The 13,848-nt window shown below is 40.0% G+C and overlaps 1 protein-coding gene across 1 annotated transcript; it reads right to left on the reverse strand.

The window, feature by feature from the left end:
- Positions 1-6,541: 6,541 nt before the first annotated feature.
- Positions 6,542-12,984, reverse strand: LOC131956679 (uncharacterized). The gene is made up of 4 exons (XM_059321223.1): positions 12,852-12,984; positions 12,249-12,399; positions 9,382-9,484; positions 6,542-6,699 (listed from the first exon to the last, which is right to left on the reverse strand). Exons 2-4 carry the CDS (start codon positions 12,387-12,389, stop codon positions 6,542-6,544), a joined length of 402 nt encoding a protein of 133 aa, XP_059177206.1. The 5' UTR covers positions 12,390-12,399; positions 12,852-12,984.
- Between the last annotated feature and the right edge of the window lie 864 nt (positions 12,985-13,848).

Here is a 13,848-nt window from a genome sequence, read left to right on the forward strand (position 1 = left end):
CACATGTGGTAATAAAACTAAATACTTAAACAAGGATGTTGTTTGAAGCAGGTGACATGTTTAATTAGCGCTTGATTAAAACACAACAGATGCAAGCTATTTAGTTTTGGACGGCGTGGCATAGCGGTAGAGCACTAGACTGCTAAGCCGAAAGTCTCGAGTTCGAATCCCGGTCCAAGTCAGTAGAGCTTTCCTGAGTCCACCCAGCTCTGAAGGGTACCTAACACACGTTACGGGAAGTAAAAGCGGCTGGGCATAGTGCTGACCACACTATCCTTTCATAGGCCGAGGTCACTGTAACAAATGAACTCTACTTCATATGACCCACGGACAGCTATGTTCGCAAAGGGTAAATAGGGGGTCATCCATAAATGACGTTACGCTTTTTTTTTACGATTTTTACCTCCCCCTCCCCTCCGTCACACGTCGTCACAAAAATGCAGGCCCCCCCCCCTAAAATGACGTCACACCTCAGCCTACAACCCTCTTTCCCCCCCCCCCCTCAAAATTGCAGTTGATTTTTTTTTTTAAACATGGATATTTTTCTAAAATCTTGTTTGAACTCTGTCAAAATAGAGTATTTTAATCAATTCCCAAAATTACGGTCCCCCCTCCCCCTACGAGTGAGACATCATTTATGGACGACCCCTTGGAAACTGTTAATTAAAATTTTATGTTCATGTTACCTTCAGTTTTATTCTACAGCGGTGTCCTACGTGACGATTAGTTGCTGTTAGGGTTTTTGATAACTCACCCTTAATCAGAGGTGTAACGACCCTTCCCGGCGCCCGGGAACAAGGTTTCGATTTGCACCCCCCCCCCCTCAAACTTTCGATTTGCACCCCCCCCCTCGAACTTTTGATTTACACACCCCCCTCAAACTTTCAATTTGTTTTTCCAACCCATTTTGGCGCACCCCTAAGGACATATGCCCCCCCCCCCCCTCGCTACGCCTCTGCTCTTAATCTCAGCCCTAACCGTTACCAAGACATTATTTGAAACTTTGACAACGATAATCAGCGATTCAGGCTGTAGCCCGTTTTTCGAGGCAAATGGATTTGAGTGTATTTGAAAAATGAAGACAAGATTTCGGTTTGATATTAAACGCAGTCCATTACTATTTTTTTACCGTTAATTGGTTAACTTTAAATATTAAAAATGAACCTTATGAAACATAGATACAATGATGGTTGGTTTTACTTTTAACTGACACCATTTACTAAAAAATTACCGTTACAAACATTATTATCAAGGGCATAATCTATCTATATATATAATTCGCTAGAAAATAAGCTGTAAACGCGCTCCCTACCACCCCCACCCCTACATGGTCTTAGTGAGCTGTGGTTCGCGCTATGTTTACCTTCGTGGAGTCGGGTTTAGTGACGGCTATTAGGGGCAGATAATTTAGTTTGAAACGATTTTAAACGTTGGGGGGGGGGGGGAGAAAAGGGGGGGGGTATGGTTCTTAACGAGCTACTTATAGTGTTTTAAAGAAATATTTTCAGTGTCAGCGTTGATACTGTCGAATTCACAAATTATGAATTACTGAAAAGTAGAAAAAACAACTTCTAAATAGCGGCGTATGTTATGCCGCGGGCCGGCTCGTACATATAATTCTCTTCATGGGGACTATGCGAGACACCACGTAAACGCACGCCGTTACTCCATCCTCTCTAGGCATATAGCTACCACCCCCACCCTCACTAGTCAGTCTGGTGAGCTGTGTTTCACGTCGGATATTTACAATCGCTATTAGGGGCTGATAATTTAGTTTTTTTTTAACGATTTGAAACTAAGGGGAGGTAATAACACATTCTGCTTGATCTTTTCATTGTCGTCAGTAAACTGTCGTCAAAGACGGCTACTTTCAAGGGGCGGAGGAGGGGAGAGGGGAGTGGTTAGGGGAGGGGCGGGGGGGGTGAGGGTGAGCATAATCGTCCTTCTCCAGCTACTGACAGTGTTTTAAAGCAAAATATTTTCAGTCGAATTCACAGATTATAAATTGCTGAAAAGTAGAAAATAAAACAACTAAATAGCGGCGTATGCTTACGGCGCGGGTCAGCTCGTAGTTAATAATAGTCTTGTGCTTGTCTCAAATAACCCATGTTAAACAAAACTAGCCGAACTCCTTCAAAATTGTTACACCCCCTTCCCTTTTTGTGTAATTTTTTTAGTCTGAAGTTAGTCCATGGGGATTGATGAATTACAATTCCCCCGTTTCTGTGACCTAAGCATATGAAAGGATAGTGTTACCGGCATTATTCCCATCCGCCTTTAAAAAGTTAAAGTTCCCTTTCAAACCTGACGGTCTATAGGGTAACTGAAGTAGAGATAGTGTGGTCATCACTATGCCCAGCCGCCTTTACTTTCCCTAACGTGAGTTAGGTACCCATCAGAGTTGGGTGGACTCAGGGACGGTCTACTGCCTTGAACCCGGATTCGAACTCGAGACTTACGGGTTAGCAGTCCAGCTCTATACCGCTAGATCACTCCGTCCCCCTCATCCGCCTTTACTTTCCTTTAATTACGCTGGGTACGTCATACAGCTGGGTAGACTCTGGGACGTAGTACGTAAACCCAATGTTCTCTTTCTTTTTAGCGCAATTTCCATTCTGGAGAATTGCGTTTATTAACCCGTCATTTCTGGATGTATGAATGAATGGATGGATGGATGGATGGATGGATGTGTGTCCGCAGCTTTAAGTCGCATCTCCTCCTCAACGAAGCAATATCGATGACTAGTTCCAAAAGCAATTATGTTAAGCAAGTTACGAGGATGAACATAGGCTATAAAAATTCCGGGTTTCTTTCATGGATTTCCCGGAAAAGCCAAAAAACCTCGAAAAAAAGCAGTTTTTTGCCCATATCTCGGCAACCAGACCACTTAGCGACTTGAAACATGTACCAATCGATTCCTGCCATAATTTAGAACAATATTGCCGAAGAAAGTTTTCAAAAATATCCTTTCGTTCGGTCACAAAAATTTTTTTGAATTAATTAAAATTTGGACCGAATTAGTAGGCATTTTTTCCAACCACACCACACGCGTCATCACGTTCAATAGCTGCACCATCACGTTCTATGGCTTCGTCATCACGTTCAGTAGCTAGGCGCGCAATGGTTTTTAGTCATGTAACTCTATTGTAAATAAAACATGTAAAATACTGAAATTTTTTTTTAATAAAAAACGTTTTAATAACTAACCAATGGTTTTACTAACCCTGCTCTTGATTTACGCTACGACAGAGCTATTTTTAAATAACATAAGGAAATTGCGCTAAAATTGTCACTAGACTTTTTAATTAACTTGTTTTAATATAAATTGTATTGGTTACAGATTTTTACACGCAATTTACACACACGTTACACACCTTATTATTCTGTGTTTTTAAATTTAAAATTACACGCTGCTATCAATAATTTAGTTTTATTTTCACACATCACATTTTGAAAGATTTCTTAAATGGAGGTCACGTGACTCGTTGCAGCATGGGATGTGTGTGTCGGGGTGACGTCATCTAAGGTTGTCTACCAATGACGTTGCCTCTGAAACAAAATACCATGGTATAAGGCATAAGGCATAAGGGCAAGCAACATTAAAAGCATAAACTGTTTTAATACACAATATACACAAACGTGTTTCTTTCAGATATTTTTCTCGGAGGTGGGGAGCATTTAAAACATTTGTGGGGAAGGTCTAGAATTTAGGGAGAGTGCGGACACCGGTGAAAGCATTTGTTTTGGCTGTAGACTTATCTAGGGAGGGGGGGGTCAGTACCTTCTGAAGAGTCGCCTGGAAGAAATTCTCACACATATAAATACGGCCAGACACATACACACGCACACACACACACACATACACCCACAAACATGCTAGTAAGAAAGCAGGCAACACAAGCAATTACTTAGCAGACTAACTTAACGAATTTGGCTCTGTGTGTGTGTGGGGGGGGGGGGGGGAATCAAGAATCGAAGTGAAGGGAATATCGATCACTGTCTGGTTGTGTAGTACTCGACTCTGATACCTAGGTAAAAGTCTCATTTCAGTCGTATTTTACATAGCGAGAAGTCTCATTTCAGTCGTATTTTACATAGCGAGAAGTCTCATTTCAGTCGTATTTTACATAGCGAGAAGTCTTTCCAGCACTACGCTACAGAGGCGTAGCGAAGGGGGGGGTGCGGACCGCACCGGGTGACACCATTTAGGGGGGGGGGGTGACACCAAGGCAAAAAATAGTAAAATATATAGAGAAAAACTTGAGGGGGGTGCACATAGAAAATTTGAGGGGAGGGGGTGCAAATCGAAAATTTGACAGTTTGTCCCCGGGAAGGGTCGCTACGCCTCTATGGTGACACCCGACCTCGCTACGCCGCTGCTACGCTACCAAGGTAAAAGTCTAGTTTCAGTCCTATTTTACATAGCGAGAAGTCTAATTTCAGTCCTACACTATCTAGGCAAAATTTGGCCTTGGTCGTATACTATTTAGAATGAAACGTGATCCGAACCGTATTCTACATAATAAGCGTGAAATAATTGATCTCTTTTAGAACTTGTTGTATACTTACGTCTAGTATTCACAGAACTTGTTGTATACTTAAGGTGCGTAGTATTCACATAACTTGTTGTATACTTACGGGGGGTAGTATTCACAGAACTTGTTGTATACTTACGGTGGGTAGTATTCACAGAACTTGTTGTATACTTACGGTGGGTAGTATTTACAGAACTTGTTGTATACTTTCGGTGGGTAGTATTCAAAGAACTTGTTGTATACTTAAGGTGCGTAGTATTCACATAACTTGTTGTATACTTACGGTGGGTAGTATTCACAGAACTTGTTGTATACTTACGGTGGGTAGTATTTACAGAACTTGTTGTATACTTACGGTGGGTAGTATTCACAGAACTTGTAGTATACTTACGGTGGGTAGTATTCACAGAACGTGTTGTATACTTACGGTGGGTAGTATTCACAGAACTTGTTGTATACTTACGGTGGGTAGTATTCACAGAACTTGTAGTATACTTACGGTGGGAAGTATTCACAGAACTTGTAGTATACTTACGGTGGGTAGTATTCACAGAACTTGTTGTATACTTACGGTGGGTAGTATTGACGGAACTTGTTGTATACTTATGGTGGGTAGTATTCACAGAACTTGTTGTATACTTACGGTGGGTAGTATTCACAGAACTTGTTGTATACTTAGGGTGGGTAGTATTCACAGAACTTGTTGTATACTTACGGTGGGTAGTATTTACAGAACTTGTTGTATACTTACGGTGGTTAGTATTCACAGAACTTGTTGTATACTTACGGTGGGTAGTATTCACAGAACTTGTTGTATACTTAGGGTGGGTAGTATTCACAGAACTTGTTGTATACTTACGGTGGGTAGTATTTACAGAACTTGTTGTATACTTACGGTGGGTAGTATTCACAGAACTTGTTGTATACTTACGGTGGGTAGTATTCACAGAACTTGTTGTATACTTAGGGTGGGTAGTATTCACAGAACTTGTTGTATACTTACGGTGGGTAGTATTCACATAACTTGTTGTATACTTACGGTGGGTAGTATTCACAGAACTTGTTGTATACTTACGGTGGGTAGTATTTACAGAACTTGTTGTATACTTACGGTGGGTAGTAATTACAGGAGATCATGGTACTGAACTTGCCCGGACAGCTACTGATGGCACAGCCCAAGTAATTTGTGGCCTTCCAGATGACCTATGAAGGTATTCAATCATTTTAATGAATACAATTTTACTTGGTTTTTCTATTGTGCCCGTGTCTGTGTGAGTGTGTTGGTGTGTGTCTCTGTGTGTGTTTCTGTGTCTCTCTGTATGTGTGTCTCTGGGGGTCCGTGTCTGTGTATGTGTGTGACTGTGTCTGTGAACAAGATTACTTGAGTGACATTTCATTTTGGTTGAGGAAATTTCATATATAAGTATTATATCTAACGAGCCGACCCGCGGCGAATCATACGCCGCTATTTAGTTGTTTTATTTTCTACTTTTCAGTAATTCATAATTTGAATGCTACCACTGAAAATATTTGCTTTAAAACACTAAACCCCCCTCCCCCCCCCCCCCCCCCCCGTGAAAGCAGTCTCCACTTAGTTACCTCCCCTAAGTTTAAAATCATTTCAAACTAAATTATCTGCCCCTAATAGCCGTCACTTAACCCGGCTCTACAATTGTAAACATTTAGCGTGAACCACAGCTCACCAGACCATGTTGGGGTGGGCGTGGTAGCGATATGCCTAGAGAGGAAGAGCGGGGGCTGCTAGGAGGCGCGCTTACAGCTTGGTGTTTTCTATGGTCTCCAAGAAGAGAATTATATATATAGATTTGTGGTCCTGTATTAATGTTTGAGCATTTTTTTCCAAACGCCAACAGCTAGAGCACCGTTTAAGTTACGTAAAAATAAGTAGTGTATTGTATGCACAGCTTTTTAGCAGCTTTTGAACGATTTCCAGTATCCGGAAGTGGTACTTACTCAACTTCCGCGTGAAGCATATAAAAATAGTACTATCTATCGGTTATGCTGACCAGGTGTCCCCTTACCTGGGTGTAGTGTCCACATTTGCCTGTCATGCACGACCAGACCGGTGGGTCGGCGTACTTCTGCTCGTCCACCCACGCCTCGACTGCGTCTGCTGCCAGTGCTGGAATGTTGCTGGGTTTGACTGGGGGAAGTAGAGGAAACGACGGATGAGCCGGTGTATTGGTATAGGTGAACGTTTGTACAGGTAAGGGGAAATTCGGGAGCTGGACATTACCCCACCCCCTCCCTTGTCAATTACCACCTCCCCCGTACATTTACCACCGTCATTACCCCCCGGCGCATATTATCACCCTTTCAATTACCCTCTGTTAATTAGCACCTTACCTCCGTCCAGTTAGGGATAAGTTAGGGTTAGGATTAGGGTCAAAGTTAGTCAGGGTTAAGGTTAGGGTTAGGGTCGGGTTAGGGATTGCTATGGTTATGTGTTTTTGGGGTTAGGGTCAGGGTTCTTCAGCAAGGTGGGGGGGGGGAATAAACCAGGGGGGTAAATGACGGGGGGTATTGGCAGTGGGTATTGACTCCGGGGGGGGGGAGTAATGTCGTGGGTAAGTCCATGGAGGGTGGTGATGTCGGGTGGAGGGGGGGGGGGCATAGTGTCCTAGACCAGGTAAAATACATTGCTTAGTAGTCGAATGCTCTACCACTCGACAACGCTTTCCCATTGATTCCGAGGTCACAGAAAAAGGCGAACTAGACTTCACTTTCCCAATAGACCGTCAAAAGCTTCAAAAGATAAACTTTACTTTAAAATACATTTGTCTGTTGCTTAGTCATGTTTTTATGTGATTTTCTTAAACATTTAGTTTTCTAAGTAGTTTAGCTTTATCTAATACGCTGATGTAACAGTTTAGTCAAAACTTGCTTACCAGACGAAGAATAAAACTGAACTTAATTTTTTTTTATGTAAAACAAAAATACGAAGTGGCTTGCAAGAGAATAGCCAAGTTCTCAGAAAAGGACGAAATAATATCGTTGAGAAAGGTGTTTAGCACCATAAATGTGTTAAGTCAGTCATGAGAATACTGCAAAGACTGTTTAATTTTTTTTTTCAGACTGGACTAATTACCGAAAAGACGCCGCTTTTCGTAAATAAAGACTGGTGAGGAAGGGGGGTTTAATGGAGTGAATGGGGTGTATTTGTAAAGGCATGATGGTTTCGGATTTATGGGAAAATTATGTCAAAACAAATAAAGTTAAAAAGCAAGGGCTTTAATGTTACGGTGTGTGAAATTAAAGGGGTTATTGTCCCTGCTCTCCTGCCGGTAGCAGGATATAAGAAAAAATAATCATTAAAAAAGTTTTAAAAAACCCACGTTTTCTGATTGAACTAAAAAGTAGAAAATAAATACTATACATCACAATAATGCAAGCGATCACTCTACTATAAGCGATGGAAAACGTGGGGCGCCGAAGTAAAAGTTATATTACTACTGATTAGATAATACTATTGACTTTTATTAGGGAGTCAACAGTATTAGAAACTTTAAGAAAATCACGGCGCCCCACGTTTTTGATCGCTTATAGTAGAGTGATCGCTTGCATTATTGTGATGTATAGTATTTATTTTCTACTTTTTAGTTCAATCAGAAAACGTGGGTTTTTTTTAACTTTTTTAATGATTATTATTTTCTACTTTTTAGTCTTTGTCTGTTTGTTTGCATTGAAATCTTGCTATCGATTTTATCTTTTCACTTTTTTTTTTGGTAAACGAAGACAACTCGTAAAAAGACAACTCGTAAAAAACGAGAGACCCTTTCTTCTTCGGTCTCAATCGCAAGTGAATGATTGTCAGAGGTTAGTTGAAAGCGGTTAGGACGAGGGCTGGTTACTGGCTAGAACACATAGATTTGAACCCGTGTCGAGTGGGATAGCAATCGTGTGCCCAACCACTCGACCATATCGTCTCCCCCAAACTGGCCACCAGTGGTAATAGTTACCTCCTGTAAGTTTAAAGTCGGTTAAAACTAAATTATCTGCCCCTAAGCCTGTCGCGAAGTGGGATCGTTCGCTTCACTGCGCGCAGCAAGAGAGAAGCTAGCTACGCGTCGCTGGTTTTTTTTCTAATGGCTCGCAGAGGAGAATTATATATATAGATTATATAGCGGTCTAAAATGCTCAATAAAATGTTTCCATTGATCAATTTAGTAATAATAACAATTGAATATTCTATGGTCATCCAAAAGAAAGCTTCCCTGAAAATTTCAGCGCGCTAGCTAACTGGGAAGTGCCAGAAATTTCGATCGCAAGATTTGATTGGAAAGACAAACAAACAGAGAAAGCAAGTTAAAGAAAACGTGGGAAAAATCCGAATGTATGTGTGATGAAACAAGGTTGCGTCGGAGAGGTCAGGTAGATAGCAGAAACAGGGTGTAGCGAGTGGGTCAGAGAGACCAATAAAAATACGGGAACTGACCAGTCACGTGGTACGGTCAGCTGACCACTGAAGCGTGGGCTGCTGTTAAGCCAGCAGTTGATAGGTAGCTAGCGAAGAGTTGAGAAGGTGTTAGGAAGCGGTCAGAGACAGTCGACATATGTAGGGCTAGGTAACAGTTTATAATTAGTGAAGAGAGCGGTCAGATCTAGGAAAAGGCAGATAGTAGTAGTAGTAGAGAGTATAGAATAGGCTAGTTAGTTAGGTAGAACTTGATTTTATAATTTCAATAAAGAACATTTTATATTTGAACTTGAACTTGTGTTATTGGATTCGTTCCGCCTTCGTAAAAATCCCCACCCTCACAACTAGTGTGACAAGAAGAACTCAAACCATTCACACGTACCATCACAGTATGTTATGTCGACTCACCTGTAGTCGCGTACAAGTTTTCTCCGTACGCCGTCGTGCTGTGTTGGAAGACACACTTAGAAATGTGGTTCCTGGCAACATTCTCGGCATTCCGGTGCCATTTCTAAATGTGTAATAAAGAAAACATTAGTATAAAAACATGAGAGAAAACATGTTTAAAAGCTCGGTCGTAGAGTTGGGTTTCATTCCATATCGGTTCAAATAAATTTACCTGTTGTTTAGTTAATTTGACCTTGTTAAAAATTTACAGAGAATCTTCGCGGGGGGGGGGGGTCCCCATCCCCAATACGTTCACCGTAATATATATATATATATATATATATATATATATATATATATATATATATATATATATATATATATATATATATATATATATATATATATATATATATATATATATATATATATATATATATATATATATATATATATATATATAAATTTAAAAATCCGTATAAAAAAGATATACTTTAACAAGTCCCCCCACTCCCCCCCCCCCCCCGGGAGAAACATGTAACCCAAAAAATGTATCTTTAACTAAAATAAATTACATGTGTCCCTTATATAAAAACATCAACTAGTATAAATGTTTTTTAAATTAATTTTCCGTGAATTTTGTTTAGTAGATTTCTATGAAAGAGTACAGTAAGGTAAAGAATATATAAATTTGATAAAAAAACTAAGATGTGTGAATATATCTTGCCATCAGGTTGTGTTATTGTGCCATAACATCATGATGTGTGAACGTGTTTTAACATCATGATGTGTGAACGTGTGATGACATCATAATGTGTGAACGTGTTTTAACATCATGATGTGTGAACGTGTTCTGACATCATGAGAGTGTCTGAACGTGTTCTGACATCATGATGTGTGAACGTGTTATGACATCTTGATGTGTGAACGTGCCATGACATCATGATGTGTGAAAGTGTGAAGACATCATGATGTGTGAAAGTGTTTTAACATCATGATGTGTGAACGTGTGATGACATCATGATGTTTGAACGTGTTATGACATCATGATGTGTGAACGTGTTCTGACATCATGATGTGTGAACGTGTTATGACATCATGAGAGTGTCTGAACGTGTTCTGACATCATGATGTGTGAACGTGTTATGACATCTTGATGTGTGAATGTGCCATGACATCATGATATGTGAATGTGCCATGACATCATGATATGTGAATGTGCCATGGCATCATGATGTGTGAACGTGCCATGACATCATGATGTGTGAATGTGCCATGACATCATGATGTGTGAACGTGTGATGACATCATGATGTGTGAACGTGTTTTTACATCATGATGTGTGAACGTGCCATGACATCATGATGTGTGAGCGTGTAATGACATCATGATGTGTGAACGTGTTCTGACATCATGAGAGTGTCTGAACGTGTTCTGGCATCATGATGTGTGAACGTGTTATGACATCTTGATGTGTGAACGTGCCATGACATCATGATGTGTGAAAGTGTGAAGACATCATGATGTGTGAAAGTGTTTTAACATCATGATGTGTGAACGTGTGATGACATCATGATGTGTGAACGTGTTATGACATCATGATGTGTGAACGTGTTCTGACATCATGAGAGTGTCTGAACGTGTTCTGACATCATGATGTGTGAACGTGTTATGACATCTTGATGTGTGAACGTGCCATGACATCATAATGTGTGAAAGTGTTTTAACATCATGATGTGTGAACGTGTTATGACATCTTGATGAGTGAACGTGTTATGACATCTTGATGTGTGAACGTGCCATGACATCATGATGTGTGAACGTGTGATGACATGACGATGTGTGAACGTGTTTTAACATCATGATGTGTGAACGTGTGCTGACATCATGAGAGTGTCTGAACGTGTTCTGACATCATGATGTGTGAACGTGTTATGACATCTTGATGTGTGAACGTGCCATGACATCATGATGTGTGAAAGTGTGATGACATCATGATGTGTGAAAGTGTTTTAACATCATGATGTGCGAACGTGTGATGACATCATGATGTGTGAACGTGTTATGACATCATGATGTGTGAACGTGTTCTGACATCATGATGTGTGAACGTGTTCTGACATCTTGATGTGTGAACGTGTTCTGACATCATGAGTGTGTCTGAACGTGTTCTGACATCATGATGTGTGAACGTGTTATGACATCTTGATGTGTGAACGTGCCATGACATCATGATGTGTGAAAGTGTTTTAACATTATGATGTGTGAAAGTGTTTTAACATCATGATGTGTGAACGTGATCTGACATCATGAGAGTGTCTGAACGTGTTCTGACATCATGATGTGTGAACGTGTTTTAACATCATGATGTGTGAACGTGTTCTGACATCATGAGAGTGTCTGAACGTGTTCTGACATCATGATGTGTGAACGTGTTCTGACATCATGATGTGTGAACGTGCCATGACATCATGATGTGTGAACGTGTGATGACATCATGATGAGTGAACGTGTTTTAACATCATGATGTGTGAACGTGTTCTGACATCATGAGAGTGTCTGAACGTGTTCTGACATCATGATGTGTGAACGTGTGATGACATCTTGATGTGTGAACGTGCCATGACATCATGATGTGTGAACGTGCCATGACATCATGATATGTGAATGTGCCATGACATAATAATGTGTGAATGTGCCATGACATCATGATGTGTGAACGTGCCATGACATCATGATGTGTGAACGTGCCATGACATCATGATGTGTGAAAGTGTGAAGACATCATGATGTGTGAACGTGTTATGACATCACGATGTGTGAATGTGCCATGACATCATGATGTGTGCTTGTTGTGAGTTATGACGACTAAGATCTAATCAACCTACCAAGGGTTTGGCGCCGGTTTTCGCGCGTGCATCATTGTGGGCTTTCAGGAATGCGTTTCTAGCATCATCATTTAAACTGACCAGCTGACCGCTGATAAACAGGGGAAGTAACGCTAGGGCAATCGGAAGATAACACCACATGTTGGATGTTCTAGAGATATAACGAAAACATAGTTAATTTTTAATTTTTAGTTAAATAACTACAAGCTTATGCAAGTACATTAATATCTATGTTTCTATAGTATGAGTTTTAAAAAGATAAAAAGTTTTAAAAAAAACACCGTGAAAAAAACATAAACTTGGCACTAATTGCTTCAACAAGGGACTTAATTAGCCAGGAGCAAAAAAAGAAAAGATAATAGTACTAATGCGATTGGTCCCTCTATATGCCTACTGAACACCAGTAATCGAGAAAGGACAAAACCAATAAATAGTAATATTTTGGTTCACATGCTAATCTATAGTTAACAACAACAACAAAATCTTTAACTATATATATATATATATATATATATATATATATATATATATATATATATATATATATATATATATATATATATATAAAACTTTCACGCTTGTTGAAATACGTTAACTACTTACCTGCGCTAGAGTTTCTCAAAAATACAATGCATCTTACACGCACTCTGAAGTTTTAAGTCTGTCCGATCAGCGTTAATTTATGCACAGTGACCTCGTAAATATTTGAACAGTGATCTTTGTTTTTAAGAAAACATGGACACCAGTAGCGTACGCAGGGGGGGAGCAGGGGGAGCGGCCGCTCCCCCTCTGGCCATTTTCAGCAAAGTGGCGCCTTTTTGGAAACTTTTTAAACTCAAAGTTTTAAACAATGATATTTGTTAAAAAATTATTTTTGGCCGGCACATCTATGTAAATCACAAGATTTCTTTTCATGCAGCAATTAAGCGTTATTGTACTAGTCTAGTAAAAAACCTCTGCGGGTAGTACCACTTGGCAAGAGGGGTGTTAAGTTTAAGGCAACTGTATAATGTATTTGCTTACGAATAATTGAATTAGAAAATGTTATACATAAAACTTCACAAATATTTACTTTATATATACAGTTTGAATCGTGCGATTAATTTTTAAAAAAAATTACAATACAGAAACAAATACAACTGATGTGGCACCTCTATTTAAATTTACTTATGAGCAAACTGCGTAGTGGTGGGGAAATTTTGACAAGGTCAACAAAGTCATATATATATTTGTGTAATATATATTTCTGTAATATATATGTATGTTTAGAACAGTCATCTAAAAACTGACGCTATGTTCACTATGAGTTGGTTATCTCCCCCCCCCCCCACACACCACACCACCACAATTGTGTAGAGCGACATTAATGTCACACCTAGGTAAAGGGCTGGTAAGTAGGTCACCAACCAGTTCTATGGCTCATGCACGTTTTATTGAGCAGTAGAACTGGTTGGTAACCTACTTACCAGCCCTATACACTGGGTTGGATAATTGACCTAAAGTGACCGGACAGTGGTGAATGAAGTTGAACCCCCCCCCCCCCCCCCCCACCCCCCACCCCAACCCACCCCGAACTGATCTGTTAAGTACATGTAGAAAA

Source organism: Physella acuta, unplaced genomic scaffold (assembly GCF_028476545.2).
Source record: "Physella acuta isolate Inbredline_101_S28 unplaced genomic scaffold, ASM2847654v3 ptg001169l, whole genome shotgun sequence".
In the NCBI taxonomy this organism is placed as follows: Eukaryota; Metazoa; Mollusca; class Gastropoda; family Physidae; genus Physella; species Physella acuta.

What these genes read in the sequence shown, in the direction of transcription:
- LOC131956679 (XM_059321223.1), bottom strand. Translation starts at nt 12,389, where the DNA reads ATGTGGTGTTATCTTCCGATTGCCCTAGCGTTACTTCCCCTGTTTATC. An exon ending in AAACCGGCGCCAAACCCTTG is followed by an intron (nt 9,485 to 12,248) that starts GTAGGTTGATTA and finishes TTACACATTTAG; the next exon opens with AAATGGCACCGGAATGCCGA. An exon ending in AAACTTGTACGCGACTACAG is followed by an intron (nt 6,700 to 9,381) that starts GTGAGTCGACAT and finishes TACTTCCCCCAG; the next exon opens with TCAAACCCAGCAACATTCCA.